At 41.1% G+C, this 23,752-nt stretch overlaps 1 protein-coding gene across 1 annotated transcript; it reads right to left on the bottom strand.

Moving 5' to 3' along the window:
* Positions 1–42: 42 nt before the first annotated feature.
* Positions 43–23,215, bottom strand: stox1 (storkhead box 1). Its single transcript, XM_061745869.1, has 4 exons — positions 22,719–23,215; positions 6,234–6,386; positions 1,851–4,494; positions 43–534 (listed from the first exon to the last, which is right to left on the bottom strand). The coding sequence occupies exons 1-4, from the start codon at positions 23,050–23,052 to the stop codon at positions 381–383; spliced, it is 3,285 nt and encodes a 1,094-aa protein (XP_061601853.1). The 5' UTR covers positions 23,053–23,215; the 3' UTR covers positions 43–380.
* Between the last annotated feature and the right edge of the window lie 537 nt (positions 23,216–23,752).

Below are 23,752 nucleotides of genomic sequence, written 5' to 3'. Positions count from 1 at the left end.
ACAATAGAGGGAGATATTTCATGACAAATATGTAGCTTGTGGGATATATACAGTTTTATTTTCGGTGACAGCTAGGATACAAGGAAAAGAAGAAAAAGCCACGGTAGTTTATTGCTCTTAATAGCATTTTAACGACTGAGGTAAGTTGAGAAAGAAAACTGCATTCAGCACCACATACTTCAGCCACTCATGGAATAGATAAACCACAGAATATTGTTTTTAGAAATATTTACAAGGAAATCTTTACATCTTTACATTGATACCTGTTGTTATTGGGTACAGCGCAGCACAAACCCCCAGTATTGAATATGTTTACAATATTTGATGTACTCAACTGGAGACACATAGTTTTAACCCTTCAACATTTCAGGCAGTTCTTGCTACACATTCATGACGGGGGTGAGTTGGAGCAGTGAACTCTGCGGTCGCATAGTGCTACTCTTTGAGTGCAGCTTCTCCAGGTTTTGCAGAAAGCCTCTTCTTTTGAGGCCTTCGAGAATCACAGTGTTGCTGGAAGTCAGACTGACGCGGGTCCTGCAGAGGCAAAACATAGCACTTGAAACATTTGACATGTTCATCCACTCCATCACATCACCTAAATACATGGGTCCACGCTGAGGGCAATGCCAGAAAAGAAGTCTTTTCTTCCTCTTTGATTATAAAATGAGTATTTAAGTGCTGTGCAGCAATTGCAGATAATTATCAGAAATGACTCCCTTCTGTGGAAACACTGGGTGCTCTTTAATTGGCCACAAGGTGTTTGTACAGCTTTATTGCAATTTACCTTAAAAGAAAAGAAAAACACATTTTGGGAGCAAAGCCAACCACAGATATGTAGCCCTTAGGTTAACCAACCTCAGTGCAGTGTTTACTTGGCCCAAAGCCACTTAAAATATATGATTATTGCAGTGCGGAGTCAGCTAGAGTACCGGTAGTATGTTAGCTGCTGCATCAGTGGTCTGAAGAAGATATTCCTGGTATCAAAGTGTGCTATATTTAGTTTGAAAGATACTCGTAAGCAGTGGTGGACAGTAACGGAGTAAATTTACCTGAGTACTGTACTTAAGTACATATCCAGAGGATTTGTACTTTACTTGAGTATTAGATTTCTTTGGTACTTTGGTACTCTTACTTGAATACATTTCCAAGACAAATATTTTTACTTTTACTCGAGTAAATTTCTAGGAAGGCTGAAAAGTACTCGTTACTTTCAGGTCTGCTCTTTTTTCTTCTTCCCTAAAATCCTATTGGACACAAGCTGTTTTTGTCAAAGGAGGAGACCTATCATAGTGCACGCTCTCCACTGGGATGGACGTAAAGCGGAAATACGTCAAGCCTCGCCCTGAGGGGGATCCAGACTTAGTTGGATAGTGCAGGTTCATTTGGTTTCAGTTCATGATTGTTAATAAACTCTGCATCATCTGCTGTCCTCTTATGATCCCATTCATTTGATTTGTTTTTGGTGTTTCTGCAGGTTTTATATAACATTGTGGTTCTAAAAGCAGCACATCAGTGCAGCTGGTTTCAAAGAGTTAATTCTCAGAAACAAGAGTTAAACATTTAGAAAAAATATAGTAATTTACTGATGTGGAAAATAAGAAATTTACTCTTACTCTTACTTTTACTTAAAGTAAATTTAAAAGCATTTACTTTTGGATACTTAAGTACCTTTAAAAGCAAGTACTTTTCTACTCTTACTCGAGTAATATTTTGACTGAGCTACTTTTACTTGTAACGGAGTAAATTTTGACCAGTAGTATTTGTACTCTTACTCAAGTACTGGGGTCGAGTACTCTGTCCACCTCTGCTCGTAAGGCAGAATGCAAGCCAACATAAAGGCAGGAACTCACCGCGGGGAGTCTATGCCGCTGTCTCCTGTGATGCTCTGGTTCTCTGCCATCTCTCCAGCCTCTGCTCTCCTGGCTCCGCTGGGTGTGGTCTGAACTGCTCTGCGGCTCTGAGAAACTTCCTCAGCATCAAACTCATCCTCCTGCACTTCTTCCACATGAGCTCCCCAGTGAGCAGACTCACTGTCACCTTCGTCAGCTGACTTCCGCACAGTCTCTGAGTCTGACTCGACCTCGCTGGCCTGGCAGTAGTCAAAGATGCTACTGTCCGCTGCTTCACCGTCCTCCAAGCATTCCTCACCCAGATTAGTTTCATAGCGTCTTTCGTCTTTGATCGCCGTGCCTCTCGCAGGGCTGGGCTCGCTCTGAGTGTCCTCTGATCTAATCTTACGATGATGGCATCTCCAGCTGTTCTCCCCTGTCTTTGTAGGGTCAGGGGAAGCTCCAGTCAAGGTTGCAGGGGGATTAAAATCTTTCAGAGTGCTGTCCAGTGAATCTGGTTTGAAGGCAACTTGGGACTGTTGAAAGTTGGCTTGATAATAGTTACGGTGGGGTCCCTGATGTTGCAGGTGGGATTCATGGCTATGATAGCTCCCTACACCAGCTTGATACTCATGTGGAGTATCCATACTCTCATTAAGATTCAGACACAAGGAGCTGCAGGCGTCGTCGTCCTGCGGCTCAGCTGCTCTTTGATAGAGAGGATAGTCGTCCTCTATGAAGCGGTCAGTGTCTGGGATTAGGGGGGTGCTGTCAGATGTCAGTTCCAGCTGTTCTCCCTGTCTCGTGGTCCACTGCTCTCTGTGGCTGACGGGTCTTATCTCGTGTTTACTGACGTGTGTAGTCACAGAGAGCTCACCAGGCTTATGGAGATCATCTCTTGGTTGATTAGAGAGTCTGAGGGAATGTTTCCGCTGTAAAGAAGGCTTGGGCAGGGACCCCTTCGGCTCATATGAGTGGGTTACGACACGCTCGTAGGGATGGGGAAGAGGAACAACATTCATATTGGAATACTGTTGGACATTAGCAAGATCATCATCTCTATTTTGGCTGTGCTCTGAAACATTTTTGTACTCCTGCTGATCCGGAAATTGACCATTTTTGCCTTCTCTTTCCCAAACCTCTCTACAGTTTCCTTCACTCTGATGTCGGATCTTGTCGTCTATCCGGAGCGTGCTGCTCTGGGGGTAGGATGAGTTGTAGTCCAGAGGCGGGTCTCTGCTGAGCTTCTTGTCAGGCTGGAGCAGATGGTCAGCGATGAAGTCCTTCTCATGGGTACGGTTGTACATCCCCTCAGACAAAGGGAATTTCGCTGCAGCATCTCCATCACCTGCCGTCACTTTGGCCCGGTGTGGATCCCATGATTTAGAGCGGTGACTCGTTCGCTCCCTCCTCCCTATCCCAGAGGCCTTGCTCTCTTTCACCTCTTGTCGTGTATGCTCCCGGAGGTTGGGAATTATTATCTCAGTGTCTTTGACTGGGTGAGTCTGGAAAGGGTTCTCGATGCGTTTCTTATAAAGAGATTTTCCCTCAGCCGTTCCTCCCTCCTCCTCTTGATCTGGTGCATCAATTGGGATTTCTCTGAGCCGGGTTGGAATTAAATCATCTGGATAATTGTCTGGACATGTGGGACCCTTACATTTAACCCTGTCCTTCTCTCTCTCCCTCTGCTTCTCTCTGGATGAGTGGGCCCTCCTCTTGCTGCGAGAGGGCCTCTGGGTGGACCTCTTTCCTGCACCTGTTTTAGATGAGTGATGATGCCTGTGTTTCGAGTATATAAGGATGTCTGTAGACATTCCCTTGTCAACTCCCTTATCATCTTTTTCCAGACCTCTATCCAACACTCTGTCTATCACCCTTTCCTTTTTCTCCTCCAGCTTCTTCATGAGGACTGTGTGGCGTGTGAGGTTGTCCACGGTCAGTTCAGGGTTAATGCGTTTGATGATGGCATGCTCCAGGTCACGGGGTAAATTGTTCAAGTCATCCTCATCTCTTACCGGCCACTCTTCTGGAGGGAACTGGCCCGAAAACGAAGCATACTCCTTTTTCGGCTTCTCCTTTTTACTTCCATTTCTCCTGAACAAATTGAGACCAAACTTTCTTCCTGGTTTGTTGTCCTTTTCTTTACGACCCGTTGCATTGGTGGTGGCGGTGGTGGTTTTGCTGATTTCGCTTGCCTGGCAATCTGCTACTGTGGAGGTAGACTGATGCTGCACCGAGGGCTTGTGATCCGATGGCCGCGGCCACTTCAGACTTTTGCCTGTGCATTCACTTATGGACACAGAGAGAGAATGCTGATCGGGGACGGCGGAGGCAGGAACAGTGGCTGTTTCGGCGGTAGTGGTAATGTTTGAGGAGATCTGGGGCGGGCTGAAACAGCTGCAAGACTTGCAGTGGGCCACAGGAAGCGTTTGATTGCCCTCCACACAGACTTCATTGCTCAGAAGGTAAGTGATAGGAGGAGGCAACGGAAGGTCGTCGGCTGAGCCAGGAACCCACCAGTTCTTTTCTCGGGCAGTGTTGTTGGTGATGAAATAGGTCTGAGGAGTGACGATGAAGTATCCATCTCCTGTATGGTAGATCTTGCGCTCTTTGATGAGAGTGCCGAGTGCGTTGTAGAGGATGTCCTGAGTAGGGATGGTTATCCCTGAGACACAAAAACACCAGTGTTAAAGAAAACAATGTATCTGTTGTCATTTAAAGGAGACCTGTTATGGCATCTAATACCTATTTTAAACAGGCCTTGAATGTCTTAAAAACAAGCTTTTGATTGTTTTTGCTAAATAAATTAGAAATTCCGCCTCTGAGCCATGTTTTTATCTTCCCATTCTCTAACCTCATTATCTATGCGGGATTCTGAGTGAGTGGGAAGGCTATGATGATGAGACACTGTGCTGATCATGGCTTAGAGCTTGAGAAAACTCAAATATCCTATCTCAAAAAATTAGAATATTCTGGGAATCTTAATCTTAAGCTGTAAACCATAATCAGCAATATTAAAATAATAAAAGGCTTGCAATAGTTCAGTTGATTTGTAATGAATCCAGAATGTATGACATTTTTGTTTTTTTAATTGCATTACAGAAAATAAAGAACTTTATCATAATATTCTAATTTTCTGAGACAGTCCTCTAAATTGCATTTTGGTTACGTAACGAAAGGAAGCAGAATCTGAACGGCTCGTAGAGCCACATCACACTGGATGGATCATCCGGGCGGCTGTACAGACACTGCAGAATTTGGTTGCTTTCCTCCTTCTCTGAGTTGGCAGGCTGAGGGGAGACCACTTTATATATGTTAAAGCAAGAGAAAATGTGTTTTTCATAATAGGTCCCCTTTAAGTCAAACAGTGCCAATTTTCTTTAGTAAATAATAACACTTTAGAAATAATGCTTGTATAAAGTCTCAAAAGAAGCCATTTCATCCACTTTTCAGCTACTTTCTGCTTATTGTTGGCTGATGGGAATGGCTTTTTATAGTGTATTTTATAGACAGGTGAGTGTCAGAGTGTCATGAATCTGGAATTCTTGTATTGTTTGGTATTTATTAGGTCAAAAGATAAAGCAATGTTCTAAAATGATCCAAACTAAATATTTAAGACAGCACAAACACTGATGCTTAAGGCTAGCAAAACATTAATAAAAAGGTTGCAATGCGTCAAATTGTAATATGTCAGTAATGTGACTTCGTATTAGCAGACATGTCACTCTGAAGGAGCTACAGTTCGGCAATTTAAAAAGCATTTTTCAGAGAAAAATTACAAAGGCCTTCAAAATGTCCTTGATAATGGTGAGTAATTAAACAAACCTGTATGAAAGATTTATATTAAACCCAGAAATCACCACAGGGACTCAGGGAAACTACTGTCTGTGCAAACAACTTATGTCCACATCCACCAGTAAGTTAAAACTTCAATAAAAGCCCTGACAATTAAGATGGACTAACGTGAAGAGGAAAATTGCACCGTGATCTGAGGTATCAACTGTAATGTGAAAAAAAGAATGAACCTCTAGGAATTAAAATCAAATACAATAAAGGTGGAGCACCTTTTGAATCATAAGCGAGCATGAATGTAAAAACAGATCACTTTCTTAACTAAAACATTTTGTCTTTTGAGTTCCTAAATGGTTAGTTATTAGTTAGTTATTAACAGTTGATGAGACACAGTAGTAAAAACACCCTTAAGCCCAACTTTTTAATGTTTCAAATTGAAAATGAACAAAGTAAACGAAAACATCTCTCTCCTAACATTAGTGATGCTGTCTGGGTTCTGTCTTCTTTTAGGGTTTAAGAACATCTGGGATACATTTTAGTGCATTTGCCACAACATAAAAAAACTCCTGTAACAAGCAAAGCGGGTAAATATTTTAATCATTTCTGCATTACCTGGATGGGATTTGCTCATGTAGTTGACAAGTGCCTCCTGGCTGACAGTGATTTCGGCCGAGTTCATATCGGAGATGACTGAGCACAGCACCTCGGCCAAGGGAATGAACTGAGACTGAGGAACGGGACACATCTGCACCGGGGAGAGGTCACCTGAAACAAACGCATCAGAAAAGTGCTGGGTGAAACAGGTGGGCCATCGACAGGAGATACAAACACACCTGGGTCAGGGGAGGTCTTCCTCAGACTGGCGCTGCCAGTGAAAACAACCCTGAGTACTGAAGCTGACATTCCTGTCCTCACCACCTCCTAAATCATGAGCGTGGTGGTCTATTTATGTGAGTTATATGAACCATGCCTGACTGCTTTTGAAATTCCAGCAGTACTGAGGCAGACCGCAGGATTCCATTACTCCCACAGAAATGACCACAGGTCTGCCTGCTGGGCAGATCACATATCCTGCCCCCCATATCATGCAGCCCGGCACGTCCATGAGTAGCACTTAGACAACCACGTTACTAAAAGTAAGTGAGGCTATGAAACAAGAAAAAATAGTCCCTGAAAAAAAATAGCATGAACTCATTTTCTGCATGCAAACCCCATCTGAAAATCCCACCATCTGTCTTGACTCTGAAGACTGACGATCTTCCTCTGACATGCAAACAAAGTGTGAGAGCCCATTGGACCAAATATTTCCCATCCTAAAACTCGACTGCCTTTAAAGTCAGCCAGAGATATGAGAGACATTACATTTCAGTTTAAAAAACAATCCACATGGATTTAACACATGCAAAGTTTGAGACTTTTGAGACCTTATGCAAAAAATTGAGGCAATTTGTTGAGGTGACATTGCCTCAGGGAGATGGGGCTTTTATTGGAAAAGCTTGTTAATACAGTAGTACAGCAGTAGAATAGTTTTTCTAACATAAACATAAAGGTGTGTATGTTGGTTAATGTGTTAGCTTGTTCAGAGACATGGGGCAGTGACAGTACCAGTGTTGGTTTGAATCCACCCCTGCAAGGTAATAACTATAACTATCTCAAGTTCAATCAGAGTTTCTGAAAGAAAAGAAGCAACATTTACAATAACGGTGCACAAAGAAGGCACCACTGTCACTTCAGGACAATTAGACATATAAAACTTTGCTTCTTACAAGGATTTGGGTGCAGAGGTGTGCTCAACCTCGAGGCTGTGTTTAAACATAAAATTGGAGATTCAAATGTTTATTTAGAGACATAAACCTTTGTGTGGTTAGTTTTAGGTATTATGCAGAGTTCAAATGTCAATGTTTAAATTAAGATTAGAAATGGCAGGATTTATGTCTATCTTTGATGTGTCAATGGTTAAGATAAGGATGTGGGTTTCAGTGCTGTGGGAACACCTTACAAACTTCAGACTGATCACATAAAAAGGAAACAGAGCTGTTTGCTTAGCTTAGGCAGCCTGTCTCAAACAGCTACCGTGTATCTCTTTTGCAAAGGTTTACATGGTTTAAAGTAGTAAATGACACCTTTTTTTAACAAATTCTCAAAAAAGAAAAGAAAAACATGAGCAGTAACAACTGTGATATTAAACAGCACAAAAACAAGCCAAGCTCTGCTGCTGCTGAATGATTAGCATCTGGGCTGGGTTACCACAGACACAAGCAGCAGACACAAGGCCATGCACATAACCTTAGCTACACGACTGGAAAATTGGTTTTAGTTAATCAGCTACACTACATTAATGAAAGGTGCAAAATCAGTGACAAAAAAAAACAGGAATGAAACCACTAATGAAAGTGCAAAATGGAAAATGACAAGATGGATGAGTGATAAAACATCATCCTTTACATAATGCAACTTAACTGTAAAATTGCCACACGTACACAAACACACACACACACACACACACACACACACACACACACACACACACACACACACACACACACACACACACACACACACACACACACACACACACACACTTTTAAATTCATCAGCTTTTTTTAAATTTGTTTTTAAAAGAAAAAAAAAAGGCCCCCATAATTCCAGGTGTGCCGATTATGACAATTTGCGTTTAAATGTGTGGATTCAGACTCACGCTTAAACATGTGGCATGTTTGTGTGACCGTGAGTGATTCTCCCATCAGCCCCTGGGGCACCCAATAAAAACATTGCCAAGCTCAGCACTTGATGTAAACTAAACATTTACAATCCTCACACTTGAACCACTTATGTCCAGGCCAGGGAAAATATACAACTAATCAAATGTGTGCTAGGTAAGAGATGACACAGCACTTATGGAGGGCACGCTGACAGACCCAGGTTACTGCAGCTCCACAATAAAATAAATGCTCATATATAAGAATCCAAAGTGGTGACCGTGGGAGCTGCTTTTTCCAGACAAAATGGATTTCATTTACCGTACATAGAACTTTTCTAATGTTGCTGACCACTGAAAGTACATATACGAATCCCCCATCACTTATATACTACACTGTGTTTCTGTCTTCTGTGCAGTACTTCATCTACACTGAACACTAAAGGCTCAGTAATAAATATTTCAGTGTGAAAAAAAAGTAATATCACCACACTGAGCTCACTTAAAGCTCATAAAGCTCACAGACAGGAGGATTATAAATGAAAAAGTGGTGTTCCTTCTTCTGAGACAAAGCATTAAGCTGGCTAAACCTCAGAGCAGAGATCTCAATAACAGTCTCCCCCAGCAAAGAGTTAGTCCTGCTGACGTAGCTCCTCATTGTTATTAGCTTCCTATAGGGGTGTTTGGCACGCTGCTCATACAGCAACCATTTATAACCTCTTTCAACAGTCGTGAGGACAACAAAGGAACGATAGGGTCAGAAGTAAAGAAAAATTTTGCCTTTATGAAACTCGGATCAATAAACTAGTTTTCTTCCTCTATCCATTTTCAACTCAGTCAGACACCTGCTAACATGATCTGTCATTTTAAGAGTTAAAAACACAAATGGGTTCAAGCAAGTGCGTGTTTCCCACAGGCCCTTCCATTGATTCAAGCCTGGCTGGAGCCCTGACAAATACAGACAGACAAATGAAAGACTAAACAAACACCTGTAGCCGTTTATTTGTGGGAAAAAGTTGGTGTATGTTGGAAGACGGAGGATTAGTGTTTATTGAGTCTCACATTAGCAGGCGTAACCGTCTGGGAGGCTCGCTGTTGTAACCGTCTGCTCTCCAGGGGTAACGGACCTCTGTGTTCCTGTAATCTAAGACTGAGACGGCGACATTACACCCTTTGTCATACACAACATGAATACCCAGCTGGATGCCATGGCAACAGAACCCTGTGCCACAAGGAGAAAACCGGTGTGGGAGTAAAACAGACTGCAAGTTAGAAGGAGCAGCAACTCAATGTGACCCCTTATAGGGACACTGAGGACTAAAACAACTTGTGATAACTGTTGTCTAAATGCATGTGGAATAATTTCCTTGAAGATATCACTGTGATGTCATCAACATTTGTGCACAGGACGTTTAAAAGACATTGGTTTTAGATAATCAGCTAATTTAAAGACACCGACTTTAAAACTGACCCCTGGATGGCTTAAAGGTTTAGGACCCCCCCTCCCCCCGGAACCATCAGTATCTGACTGGCTTAATGTGGATAGTTTGCTTTTAAATTTGTCTATTTGTTATTTCATTTACTACTGAACCATTTCTGGTACAAGATTATGAAAATCGCCCTAAACTCACCAGGTTTTTTTTAAAACTGTTATTCTAACCAGGTTGTTCATACCACCTGTTAACATTTTCAAATCCAGTCAAAGGGCCAGCTGAACAAGCTTGTTACATCTGGTTAGCCTAAATATTAAATGCTACTGAAATGCATTTTGGCAAACATCTGATAAATTCCTTTTGCGGCTGGACCGAGCTCGGGGAATGGGTCACGGTGACGTCTGCAAGTCTGCGCAGGCTGCTTCTTGCGTATCCTGATTGTTGCCAGTGCACATACATAAATAAAATAATGGCCCGTGAAACCCAATAACAGCCGTAAATATGCACAGCACGAAAAACTGTTTACGCAAAGAGCAACTGTTTACTCTCAGTGTAGGAGGAGGATTTACTTAAAAATAAATTCTCATTTGCAATTACATCACCTCCAGACCTGCATTCAGAGCAGATCTATTTCTTTAGGATGTAACGCATATACTACTGATTTCTTTCACCACAATAGTAAAATATAGTCACAAAGCCTGCGTAGACTAAAAAAATGCATTTCTTCCCAAATCGTTAACTTTACTCGTGAGTTTAAACAGCCGTCTGGGGGGTTAAATGAAAACCCCCTGAAGCCGACTATTTGCGTGGGGAATCTGATTGACAGAGACCTTCTCTCCTCTACAGCCACTGAGATCATTTTGGCTGCTGACGCTGATCAATGCCACATGTATTCACATGGCTGGGTTGGTTAGTGGGCCTCAGAGCCGCATGAGTCCCATTTTAGACAGGATTGCATTACTGTCAGTCTCCTGGAAAAAAAAAACACTCAACCGTCCACAGTGTGTAGCACATACTGTAGAGCCTCCATAAGCTGCAGCGATAAGGAATCCAGCTATGGATAAAATATCCATAGCGAAAAGCACAAAGCAAAAATCTTACAGATATGACCTAACAGATATGAGTTAATGTTAAACTAATATTTAGCATTTACAGTCCAGAAGTACTTGTTAACTGAACTATAGATCTGTTATGATCAAACATGTTGCACAATAGGCACTGTGTTTAATAAATGAGTTGAGACTTAGTTTGTTCACAAACATTCAGTCAGACACGCGAGCCCACACATATTCAAACAAACAGTACAAAACTTGTAAATCATTTTGCTGTTCAGCCAGTGGGCGATGATTCATTTTATTCTGCTTGACATTTTACTAACAAGTGAAAATGTGGAGTCATCTGTTCCACAATCATTCGCAGTCTCTCATAACAGAAAACATGTGACATAAAAACTGGTTTTGATCTGATCTGTCAAACAGTGGAGGGAGACTCCTGTAAGATTTAAAGAAGTACATTCAGACTGAAAATGTGTGCTTATCTGTCCCACTGTTGCCGGGCTGTGGAGGGGAGAAGGTTTCTCAGATTCCCCCTTTGGTCCCAGCTGAAATATGTCAATATGTTTTGTCTGAAGTCTACAGGTTTGAGATAACACCTTTACTTTTCATTTCATGCCAATGAGGCTAAGATTTCGGGGCTCTTATATAGCATGTTTATGTTCTATTAAACATGTTCACGGTTTATGTTTATGCTCATGGTTCATACCTAATTCTTGTGTCCATATCTAAGTGTTGTGAAAATGAGTGTTTGTTAAACGCAAGTTGTTTTCAGTTTTTGTCCATCATAGGTCTTGTTATCACCTGGTATTAAAATCCATTCTGAATAATCGGGTAACATACGGACAGCCCCAAGAACAAGTGTAAACACAGCCAGGACGCATAGGAGTATATGAGATCCAATCACTAAGGACATCTGGAGGAGGTCTGGGCCACACGCGGCTGCATCCTGGGACACCATGAAGGACCCACTACATATCTGACATCTTCTGTCTGGGCAGAATGTCTGTCACTTTTATAACTATGGCGTCATATTAAAGTGCAAAACAACAGCTAGGAGGGAGCCATGGTAACCAACAACAACAAACAACCAACATCATGGACGTTTCCCAGCATTGTCTCCAATTTGTCTTCCTTTGTTCTTTTGAAATCTGACATGTCACATTTCTTTAATGATCCTCAAAAGCCTTTCGTTAGCTTCCATGCTTCTGGATATTTTCCTCATTGCCTTTATTGCTATATGCATATGTTTCAAAATATCACATACGGAGAGGGTTTTCTTTTTTAGATATAGTTTTGAGCACTAAATCTTCAGGAAAACCTATGGGCAATGTCAGTTTTTCTTACATAGCCTATGCTGGACGTGGATGTGGAGGCATATGTTAAAACAAGGTGTGGACAGTCACTCAATAGTTCTCTTTTCCAGTTCTGACTTCAAACTTTTGAATAGCACAATCAGATGCTGAAGCTGGACAGGGATCCCTGAAGCTCTATTTTTTCTAAATATGTATCTTTGAAGCCTATATCTATTTAATTAAGGAACTGTTTTTAATAAGACTACCTACACATTGACTTGTGGCAAAAATACGCTCGCTATATATTTCACGACAGAACTTTTCAGTCAATTGAAGCCAAAGATGCTTTTATAACCAGCACCCTTGTGTCCATCACTGGCATTTCAATTAGCACTTTCTGATTGGATTCAAGTACAAAACTATTTCCGCCTTTTTATATGCAGTTTATGGAGTTTACAGGGAACGCATAAATAAATGATGCATTTCATTAGCTTCTTTCATGGGAATAAAAAGGTTGCATTATTCATGACAGAAACCATGTCCTTGGCCTATCACCTTCATGCTTTTGCAGGTCTCACTTAAATATCGGGTCTGTTGCAACAATTCCTCTCTCAGTCCTGTCAGTGGACACATACTCACAAACACACACATTCTTATCTTATCCTGCTAATCTTCTGGACTCCACTTATCAAACAGCGTAATCTCCTTTCTCCCTCATTAAGAGCACACTGCAAAGTTCCTCCCCGTCTCCCGTTGACTGAGTCCTTGTGAGGGAAATGCTTCAGTGCATCTGCAGGTTATACATGAGAGACTTAAGTCTCCAGTGAGACAATGTCAAACATTCATAAAGTCAGATCCAGTGTAATGGGAGTCGATGCCAGCTGGAATTTGCATCCAAACTCCCTCCTGGTCCTACAACCACATCCACTTTGTTTTCGGTATTTTGCACCAGCAGACCTCCCTTACTCCACCCTCCCTTTTCTTTATGTATGTGAGTGAGTGCATTGCATGTTTTTAAGTGCTTTACGAGTTTGTGTCTTTTACTCCCGTACAACACACAGATGTGGGCGTTGCAGTTAAATGGCCCAATAAACTTGGTGAAAAGATCCCTTCAGAAAAAGCAATAACAGCCCAAATGTCTCAACAGACTTGTTTTTTTCATGTCCTTCTGCTTTGGAGGTACTTTTAACAAACATTTGCCATAAATACCTCTTGAATGCACTTTGTAATTCCTGTATACGTAGGCAAAAATGTAGCACAGTTTAAAACTCATCAATAAGTAGTACAACATCAAGGCTCAGGAACTTATCATTTTATAGCTTTATTGATTGAGTCCCATCAGTAAAGCTGTATTTCTGCCCAACTTTAGGTATTAGGTAAATATTTAATGAGACTCATTCACGGTTCAACATGTCGAAGTTCAATCGTTTACATATTAAGTGAGTATAGAAGTTAAGGTGGGAGGAAAAAAAGTCAAATTTGGAGCAAATCCGTAGATTTACACACATATTGTCGGGGTATGAACGCTGACTATTAAAAACCTGAAGAAGAGATAACACAAAAAGTCAGGGTGCCATGACAAGAGAGTATTCACGTATTCAACTCAATGAATAGAAATGCAGGCTGGGTTTGTGTTGACTCCCATCACCATAGAAACCTTTACTAGCAACAACCTGCCAAAAGCAATACAAAGTGGAAGAAGAAGAAGAAACAGCAGCAGTAGTGCAGCATGGCCATCTAAAATCTAGCTACAACCTTGAAACTCACTTTGCCAAACCAGCCCTTTGACTTTTAATCAATGTTGGCAAGAAGACATAAACACTCTTCCACAAATGTTCTGAAATGGATATTTGAGTTTAAAACATCTTTTCTCATGTATTTGTTTACAACAGCTAATCTCTGCACTTGTAACACTATTGAATTGTGTTTGTTATCATCTAAATCATAGAAAGAAAAATGTAAACTGTAATCCAGCTCATATACCGGTTCAGGAAAGGTTACTTCAATCAGGTTTTTCCCAGAAGATTAGAAACATTTGTGAAGGTCGTGGGGGTTATGTTTGGTCACAAAACTCTTCTGTGTAAGTGTTCTGTGTCACAGGGGGACTAACTTGTTGGTAACATGATACCAATATATGGTAAAGGAATACCAGCAGACACATAAAAAGCACTGTATTTTGCCATCGTTGTACTTCAGACCACTTAAGAGTTAATTGAATACACTTCATACCTGGTTCTTGTCTACTTTTAAGTACTCAAACTTTAGTCCTGAGTCTGCCGGTGCCCATATACATGTCTTAACATTTCTAGAAAACAGGATGCTCTGCTGTTGTGTAGCGGGTTCTCTGGTGGAACTGAAGGCATAATGTATTTATTTACCCAAATGTAGATACTCTAGGTACTCCAGATTCTCCTAACCATTGCAAACATATATTTTTTCTGTTGCTGGGTAAGACTGCACATACATTGCATTACTTAAAAAATAAGAATCTGGCCTAAATAGCACGTTGCAAGTGGTAAGACTCAAATATTCTTAGTGCTCTTTAGTTTTCTTCCTCTTTCAAACAATATTCATAAATATTAGGTATCTTTAAGCCTTAACAGATTGGCATAACTGAAAACATAAGTTTACATGGGGTAATACTGGACAAACATTAAAATAATAACAATAAAAACTCATCAAAGGACTGTCAGCTTATCTATTTTAAATTGCAATGTGCTCTATATCATATATCATTTATACAGCACACTTTATATGCATAAAGACCCAAACAGGAACTGCTGTTGAAACATATTTGACAGACATCACAAATAAAGCTTTTCTGCAAAAATTGGCACATAGATGAATGGTTAAAGGAACATTCAAAAGTTTAAACAACCTTAGGACTATCGTTAGAAGCTTATGAGTTTAAACTTTCTCATCATGAATCAAAACAATGTAAATAAAACCAATTATGATGGAGAACTGAACATATGTTTGCAGTCAAATGTTAACACGTGAGACTGTTGACCGACATCCCTAAATTGCTGGTTTAAGCTTCAGACAAGACTCAAAAATGTCATTCTAAATCAGTGATGGTGTGCATTGCGTTCCCACAGAAAAACCGAGACAAGTTTAACTTTAAAACTTTACCGAAAGTGTATGAAAAGCATTGTTTACGCTCAGATCTCCTTCCAGTAGCTGTCCCCTAGTTGTAAGTAAAGTCGACTACTGAGATTATGGAAATTACTGTCCATAGAAAGGAGGAAAGTTTATGGGCTCTGCTTTCATAGAAATGGATCCGTACTTGGGACAGTATTACTCTCCTGCTTTTGTCTTAACTGACAGTGGTTTGCACAACACTTAGAGGTTAGCTTGTATACACAAGGTGCCAACAACTAGAAGGAGGTGCCCGTACAAACAGTCCTTTTTATACACATTTTGTACACATACAAAGTTAAAATGACTTTGGTTTGTCTGTGGGGCGCCTATCTACACTATAGTCACTTTTCAAACTGGAGGAGTTCTATGATGTTTATGTTATTTCCCTGAAGAAAAAAATCAGGAAATTGCATCCTGTTGTGGAAGGAAGTCCTGTGAATAACCATTGGCTCCAATCATCAGCAACCGTTTCCTCTTTTGACCTTGAATTCATCTGGTTTTGGGTGAAAACCAACTGTACTGTTCAGTTTCAGCCACTCTTGTGATGCAGCGAATGTGTTGGACAAAACCATACACAGTGATGGTAGGTTTCCTTTGCTACCAACTGATCAAGTTACTAATATCATCCAGATTTTAAGAATATGGCCTTAATGTGTTTCACAAACACTTTGCTCTCAGCGTTAAAATGTGATCTGTATTTAGTATTTCCTTTTTAGTGAAAGGTATTTCCCAAGGCAACGTCTTAGGACCCTTGTTGTTTGCTACTGTGAGTTTTAATGATGAAGCTAAAATGTATTTTCTTTTAAAAGCCTCTTCTGGCATTTTACTTTTATTAAATAGATGCAGCTGAGAAAGACCAAAAAGATGGAGATAAAGAGTAAAGACATGAGATGTGGTGAAGGTTCAGCCAGCCAGAAACTCTACCACTGACTCACTGCTTACACACTGTAGGCATTTCTCTGCATCTTCCCACCAAAACATAGATATGAACAATCTAAGTGGGCTTCCTGCAGCCATTAATCAAAAGTGATAGCATTCAGTGGTTGCAGATGAAATCCATTTCCTCTTGTTTAACTGTGCTAAAAATACAAAAGGTTTTCCTGTGTTTGTTATCCTGCGTTTTCACAGCAGGGCTCTCGGCAAGATGATGTATTGCCTCTAAAAGGCCTACGAGTGAGCACATACAGCTCTGTACGGCTCTTGAAAGCACACTTTATCCTTAAAATATAATAACACAACAGTCTGTGATCACAGAGCCAATGTTAGCATATCATGGCATTAATAAATTGTTAATCAAGCAAAGAAAACATCCTATGAGGAAATTGAAGAGAAATAATAATAAAAATAAAAAATTCAATGGAAAGTACTCTGATTTCTGTGTCAACCCATTTGTCTGACATGACAGTCCCCCGAGGGAAACCCAAGCAGCTGCTGACAAGCTGTACAAGCTGAAGGATAAAGAGGAAAGTCCTCCACTGTTATTGCTGGCACTGGTCAACTCCACCACTTCATTAAAGCTCAGTGTTTGGATCAATGATGAGTCCGAGACACCTGGCTCACAGCGGTGGCGAGCTTCCTGATCGATGGGGATGGATGAGGATAACAAATCTTAGGCAGCTGAGGAGTTTGCTTGCAGATGCATAGTTGTAACACATGTAGAGTGTCGCATCTGTGAATATATGTGAGTATAAGTCTTGTATTTTTCACATCTGGACATAACAGAAATGCATAATCCTTGGAAAAATGATGGAAACTAGAAAGGGAAGAAAAGTTTGGATAATTGCAAGACAATAGTGACGTTTGTACCAGACGGCCAGAAGTTCAAATGCAATTTAGGACTTCAACATAAATCACAGCGGCTCATTTTCTTTCATTACAATAACGTAAAAACCTTTTACTTTTAACTGTTTTCATTACAAATATAAACAAAATCATGTGGTTTTGATCCCATGCAGCAACAGAGAAGTGAAACACATGAACATCCACGCCGCCGGGCAGGAGCAGTTTAGTATATGGTTACGTTTAAACACATTCCATCTTTGTTTTTTTGCACATCCAACCACATCATAATGCAGCAGCTGGAAAGCAACAGCGTATATTTTGTCTAACAGCTATATGTCATACTTCTTCTATTGTTTTACTTACTTTACAAGTATTGTTGCAAGAGCAGTTTAGATGATAATCAGAACTGCCTCATCTTGGCAAAAGCATACATAAGGCATAATATGACAACCGATGTAAACATGTAAAAAGCATCAAATTCATAGAACATTAAACACAAAATATGCCTGAAGTGATGCATTATGTATATGGAGTCTTATCCCGTAGTTTGCTGCTTCTATTCTTCATTCTCCAAATTCTTCTTTCTTTAGTCCAATATAAACAACAAACCCAGTCTTTTATCGTGTTCTAAGTATGGACACACTTATGGACAAGAGTCCAGTGTTTTTGCTGAAAGTAGGGACAGGAAGAGCTAGATTACATCCTAGTAATCAAATATCCCTGCAGATGAAAATGAAACTGATATTTAACACAAAAAACACTCCTTTTTGCTGCTTTAAAAAGAATGTGATTAAGGTAATGCGCCAAAACCTGAAGTTGAAATGGCTAAACTATACTGAATATGAGCAATGAATATAGCTAAGTATCATCACTGATTTCCAGATTTTCTTTTAGAGTCTATAATTAATTATATGTGGTTATTGGTACATTCTTGAGAGCATGTGTGACACATGGAGAGTTTTGTGTTGCAGAAAGAGGGTAACGCTGCTGATGCAGCAGTGCCCAGTGAGCTAAAAACACTTGGATACTGTATTGATGTATGTTGCTCTGTTTGGCTTGTAGAAAAGCCCTCAGAAGTTAAATGACCTCGGGGCAGCTTGTTAGCAGCAAGGTTGTAGCCTCTGACCCCGACTGCTTAGTCAGGACAGGGTGGGCCATTTAAAGCTGGTAGGGTCCAGAAAGGGGGTGCCATGGTTAATAAGCTGACATCTGGAAGAGTTATGACCATTAGAGTAGCGCTTTGAGACTTTGACAAAACACCCCCATGAAAGGCAACACCCCTCGTGTAAAAACGCAACACTTTCAAGTGAAAAGTAACAGCCAGAAATGAGGCTTCGCTGAGCTACGGCTTCAGGAAATGATCTAAAGAGCAAATGAAGCATTTCTGGAATGCTCCACAACCTCATGGTATGGCAAGTTAAATGACACATACAGTTTAGAAAGGGAATTTGACTTTGCAGAACAGTCGCTGCAGAGCTGCAAACTCACACAGAGGAAACCCTACAGCCTGACCTGGCATAGTTTCCATGGCGAAAGTGAGAAGACTCATTCACATCTATGTTGAGAAAGAACATGAGAAGTTTAGAAGGTTGGTTGTAGGGAGGATACAAGATACCTCATTACACCGATGGCTGACTACATATAAATGTTTCACCTTGTGGGTCCATGCTCATCGTATAGCAGAGACAACGGTGACACTCTAAATAATAAAGAACATGCAACTGTCTTAATGAAGCCTCTGGCTTTGTAGGGAGCTCCTGAGCGGCTTTCAAATGATAATGTAAATGCCTTCTCATGTAAAAGTTGCTACTTTGGGAAGCATACCATTATGGCATTATTTATATAATAGAAGAAAAATAACCTGTGTGCGTCTGCCTTGGAACTGAGATGTACCAGCAACAACCACAATAAGGCAAGGCAGGTGCTGCCCCAAAAATCTTGTTTGGGACTTTGAATCTTAAGTAAAATTAATAATCGTAACTTTTTGAGCCTTAGGGGAATGGATGGTAGAGGAACTAAATCAATATGGTGAGGGAAGAACCACCTGACAAATGACAAGCGACAAATGGCTTCAGTGCGTAAACTACCATCATACAGAAGGGGAGCAGAGATGTCCAGGCCTGGACTCCGGTAGACTCTTACGTCTCCTAGGAGATTACCAGCCGCTACGAGGGAAGCTGGAATACATAACGCCTCCAGCAAGTCCTGGATCGACCATGAGGCCACAGCACAGCTGGCAGCAAACCTCTTAAAAAGAGAGGTCCTTGTCAAGTGTCCAAATCCATCCCAACTGGCTCGATGTAGAGGAGGTCTTTCATGCTCCCTCAGGATTTACAAACTCCTCACCCGATTTCAGATATTAAGATTGGCCCCGCCAGAGAAATCACATTTGTATCACTTGTACTCGCCTTTTTATTATTTTAGGAGAGGGGAGCGTCTAAATCAGATTTTAAAATGAAGTACCTTCCAAAAGACTCATAACTGTGGAAAGTTCGCTCTTGCCAAAAATGATATCTAAAAAAAAATAAATCCCCAAACTAATATCAGCAAATTTCACACAATAAGTTCATTCGTTAAATCTAATCTCGACCCAACTATTTGCAATAAAGTGAACACACACATTTCCTTGATGTAGACCCTTGAAGGCAATGTGCTGATTACTGCATACAACCCGTTAACTCTGGATTAGTTTGGCAAAAACAAAATCATTAATTATTTGGGCTACAGTGGCATGTGGATGACATTGCTTGGGTTTCATTGGTGTTTCGGTGTGTGTATTCTGTAAAACAAGCATGAAATAAGCTGAGTATAATGAATTATTTGAATGGCAAAACAAAAGCTTCAATTAGATCTATTTACTGAAACAAAATCAACAATTCTCCTGCATCTGTGCTGAAATGTTGTGCTTCCTGCAGGGATACCATATGTTGATCATTACTAAATACGACAAGTTACTGTAAACCTACAACTGATTATTTAGCATGAAGAATGTTGACTGTCTTCACGCTGGTCATTACTGACATCTGAGGCTGATGAGTAATCAAAGAAGAATAAGAAACACCCCACAGACATTCATGATTTGAAGCAGAGGGGTCATTCCCAGTACCAGTGGGGCCCATTCCTACAACGATAACAACGAAAGCCTGCATATGCTAACTCCTCACCCTGTCTGTTTACCTCACCACAAACCCCTTCCCCCCTCAACCCTCCACATCTCCTGCGCACCTCCTTTCCTGCATATCTCCCCTCAGAAGAGGTGGCTGATGGAGCAGCAATCTGTGGAGCCTCAAACTATTAGCCCTGATAACCAGACGGGACCTTTCAGCCAAATTAAAGTGGCTGTGCTTGCTTATCTGAAAGATTTGCCATGCCATTTAACGTTAACATCTGTTCAATAACACAGGTTAATAACAGTAATGATACAACTTAACCTTGCTCTTTCCTGAGGAAGGAAATACTGCTGTATGAAATCCACCATAAGCCGTAATTCATAACATTTCTGTTTTGCCGCTGATGTATTTATATCAGAACGATGTCAAGGCCTTCAGACCATGCGTGATATCCATCTAGGAGTCTGACTTCCACAGTCCCTCTGTGTCCATGAAACGGAGGGACATTAATCCTGGTAACAGAAAAGTGGCTGCGGTCGGCAGCCAGTTCCTCCCTGATTCACTGCTGACCAACTCTCCGCGAGGAGGCCGTAAACTAGGTCCTGACAGCCCGCCAGCTCTGATTTCCATACAAATTGCTACGGTGTGGAGCAAACGATTTGTTCAGGACGAGAAAGCGGTGGCCCATCTACGCACAAGTTTCTGGTGCGAAGCCCAAACAAGAAGATTGTGAGACAGTGACTCCTTGCATCCTACTGTGGGGTCATGCGTGTCGGCGTCCACCTCTGCAGCCAGCGCTGGGCATAATAATAAGCTCGGTGCAACCTTTGGCCCATATGGTGTTTGTTTGTGTGCTGAGTCGAGGCTTAGGGCCTCAAACTGTCTCACAGCAGGATGGCATGTCAGCTACCCCCTCCTCCTCCGTCACTCCACGCCTTCCCAGAGTCCCCCCTCTGTGTGGTCTCTGTCTCTTCTTTACGTTCCTCCATTTACTTGTCTGTGCACCGTTCAACATGGAGAGCTGACGGGCTAACACAGGGTTAGTAAGCCGATTGTGGAATCAAAGCAATGCAGACAGACCAAATGGCATCTCAGATCAGACGGTGCTGAGATCCTCCAACATCTTCCACTCCTACATCATGCAGTCTTTCAGATTTATGTGTACATTTCCAGTGGAAGTGCTGAGTGGCATAAGAACATAAGCAAGTTTAGGTTTTAAGGTGAAGAGGAAAAAGATGTGAATAGTCAAGTGCATCCCCAAAGAATACAGTCATCAGGTCAAACACTCACACCAGGTGGTCATGTCCAACAGCACTGGGTGCTGTCAGACATTTACAACCCATGAGATCATGCTGTAGGGGGCTACATAAAGGTTTCCATTAAAGCCCCATTGTTTCTGTGAAACTATATCCTGCCTCAAAGAAAAAAAGAAAAAAAAAACATCCAGAAATGAGAGCAATTGCAAGTAACTACATGCTGCTTTGCTTACGAGCGTCGGTAAACACTTGTATCAGTGTGTCGACAACAAAGAGAAGCCAGCCAAGCTGTCAGACAACATTTAAGAGTTTTAAGAAACTGCTAGATGCAGTTTGTCGTGTCTTGTGCAGTTAAAACAAACTGAGTTCGATTAAAGTATTTGGCCTGGGGTCATTTTTGAAACAGTCTGTGGATAAGGAAACCCCTCCCAGCCCTGCTGGTATGTGAAAGGATATCACCTTGTCATTCTTTGTGGTCTGAGGAAGTTTGACACCCTTGGAGACTACCGGTACTTTGCAAGATTTAAAAGGAAAAATAAAAGTCTGAAGACAGAAGACAGAAGACAACACTAACAACTAACATACAGCAACATACTGCATATCTATGGTTTTAATTAAAAACGGAACCTGATGATATAAAACTGAAGTTTATAGTTGCTCTGTCTAAGTTTACAGCCTTCACACTTTCTTTCAGACTGGTAAAGGTAGTGAGAGATTAGACCTCACCAAAGCTTCCCCTAAAGAAAACAAATAAATAATTTGTGTTCACACATCAGCGTGATAGTTGTTCACTGAGCTGTGTAGATGTCCTACTGTCATCTTATTTGCACAGCAAACAAAACTCTAGAGGATGCACTGCAAAAACTCAAAATCTTACCAGGAATATTTGTCTTATTTCTAGTTAAAATGTCTCATTTTTAGTCAAAAAACCTCATTACATTTAAAACAAGAGTCATTACCAGAAAGATAACTTGTTATTTGACAATTTTCACCTGTTTCAAGTAAATTTTCACTTGAAATAAGTAGACAAATCTGCCAGTGGGACAAGATTTATCTTCTCATTACAAGCAAAAAAATCTTGTTCCACTGGCAGATTTTTCTACTTATTTTAAGTGAAAATCTACTTGAAACAGGTGAAAATTGTTGTTTTTTCCAGTGATGAGTCTTGTTTTAAGTGTAATGAGATTTTTTTTTAACTAAAAATGAGACATTTTAACTAGAAATAAGACAAATATTCTTGTTAAGATTTTGAGTTTTTGCAGTGTGATGTTTTTTATGTTTCCCGCAACCACCACCTATTGATGCTTCATAATAAAACTTGTTTACCTACCGACAGCTTTAATGATGAATCCCTTCGGGGACCGGAGCGCCCTGCGCATCCACGCTTCTCTCAGCACCTCCAAGTTGTTCGCGTTCCCTTGAATGAAAAGCACCAAGTTTTCCATCCATCCTTGGAAGTACACCTCGGCTATGGCCTTAACGAGCCTCTTATTCCAGAAACTGCGCGAGTTTTGCGCTTTGAAGTCCGCAAAAATCTCCTGGCCACTTGCGCTGCTGTTGGCGTGGAACGCGCCTCCGCCGGCGCGTAAACTCTCCTCGTCCGGCCCGAACACCACGGCCAGGGACGCGGCGGAGAGCTGCACCAGCCGCGGCTGGAGAGACATCTCTGGGCCGGCTTTACTGGCTCCGGGAGGGGGCTAACATGTTTGAAATGTAAATGCACTGCTTAAAAGACGCGTTTCCAAAGCGGAACGTGGGGTTTTAGCCACGCATTCCCCCCGGTGCGCGTCTGCCGAGCGGAGACGCAGAGGACGGATGGTTCCTCTGCTCCCGGGGAAACGAATGACGGTGGCAGGGAGAGAAGGAGGAGGAGGAGGTGGAGGAGGAGGGGGCTGCTCAGCCTGCTCTTGCTGCTGGGACACACAGGTGGACCAGGACCTCCCACCGACTGTTCACACACAGGTGATTGTTAAAGGAGCTGTATGTAGGGTTGCCACCCGTCCCGTAAAATACGGAATTGTCCTTTATTTGAGAAAAAAATGTTGCGTCCCGTATTGAACTAATACGGGACACGATTTGTACCGTATTTTCATTAATTTTTACACCATATTGTAGTTGAATTATTGAAATAAATTAACTTTTACACCATATTGTAGTTGAATTATTGAAATAAATTAACTTTTACACCATATTCTAGTTGAATTATTGAAATAAATTAACTTTTACACCATATTCTAGTTGAATTATTGAAATAAATTAACTTTTACACCATATTCTAGTTGAATTATTGAAATAAGTTAACTTTTACACCATATTCTAGTTGAATTATTGAAATAAATTGACTTTTACACCATATTCTAGTTG

Source organism: Cololabis saira, chromosome 17 (assembly GCF_033807715.1).
Source record: "Cololabis saira isolate AMF1-May2022 chromosome 17, fColSai1.1, whole genome shotgun sequence".
NCBI lineage: Eukaryota > Metazoa > Chordata > Actinopteri > Beloniformes > Belonidae > Cololabis > Cololabis saira.
Note: the sequence above shows the minus strand (reverse complement) of the source record. Positions and strands in the feature narration are given on the sequence as shown.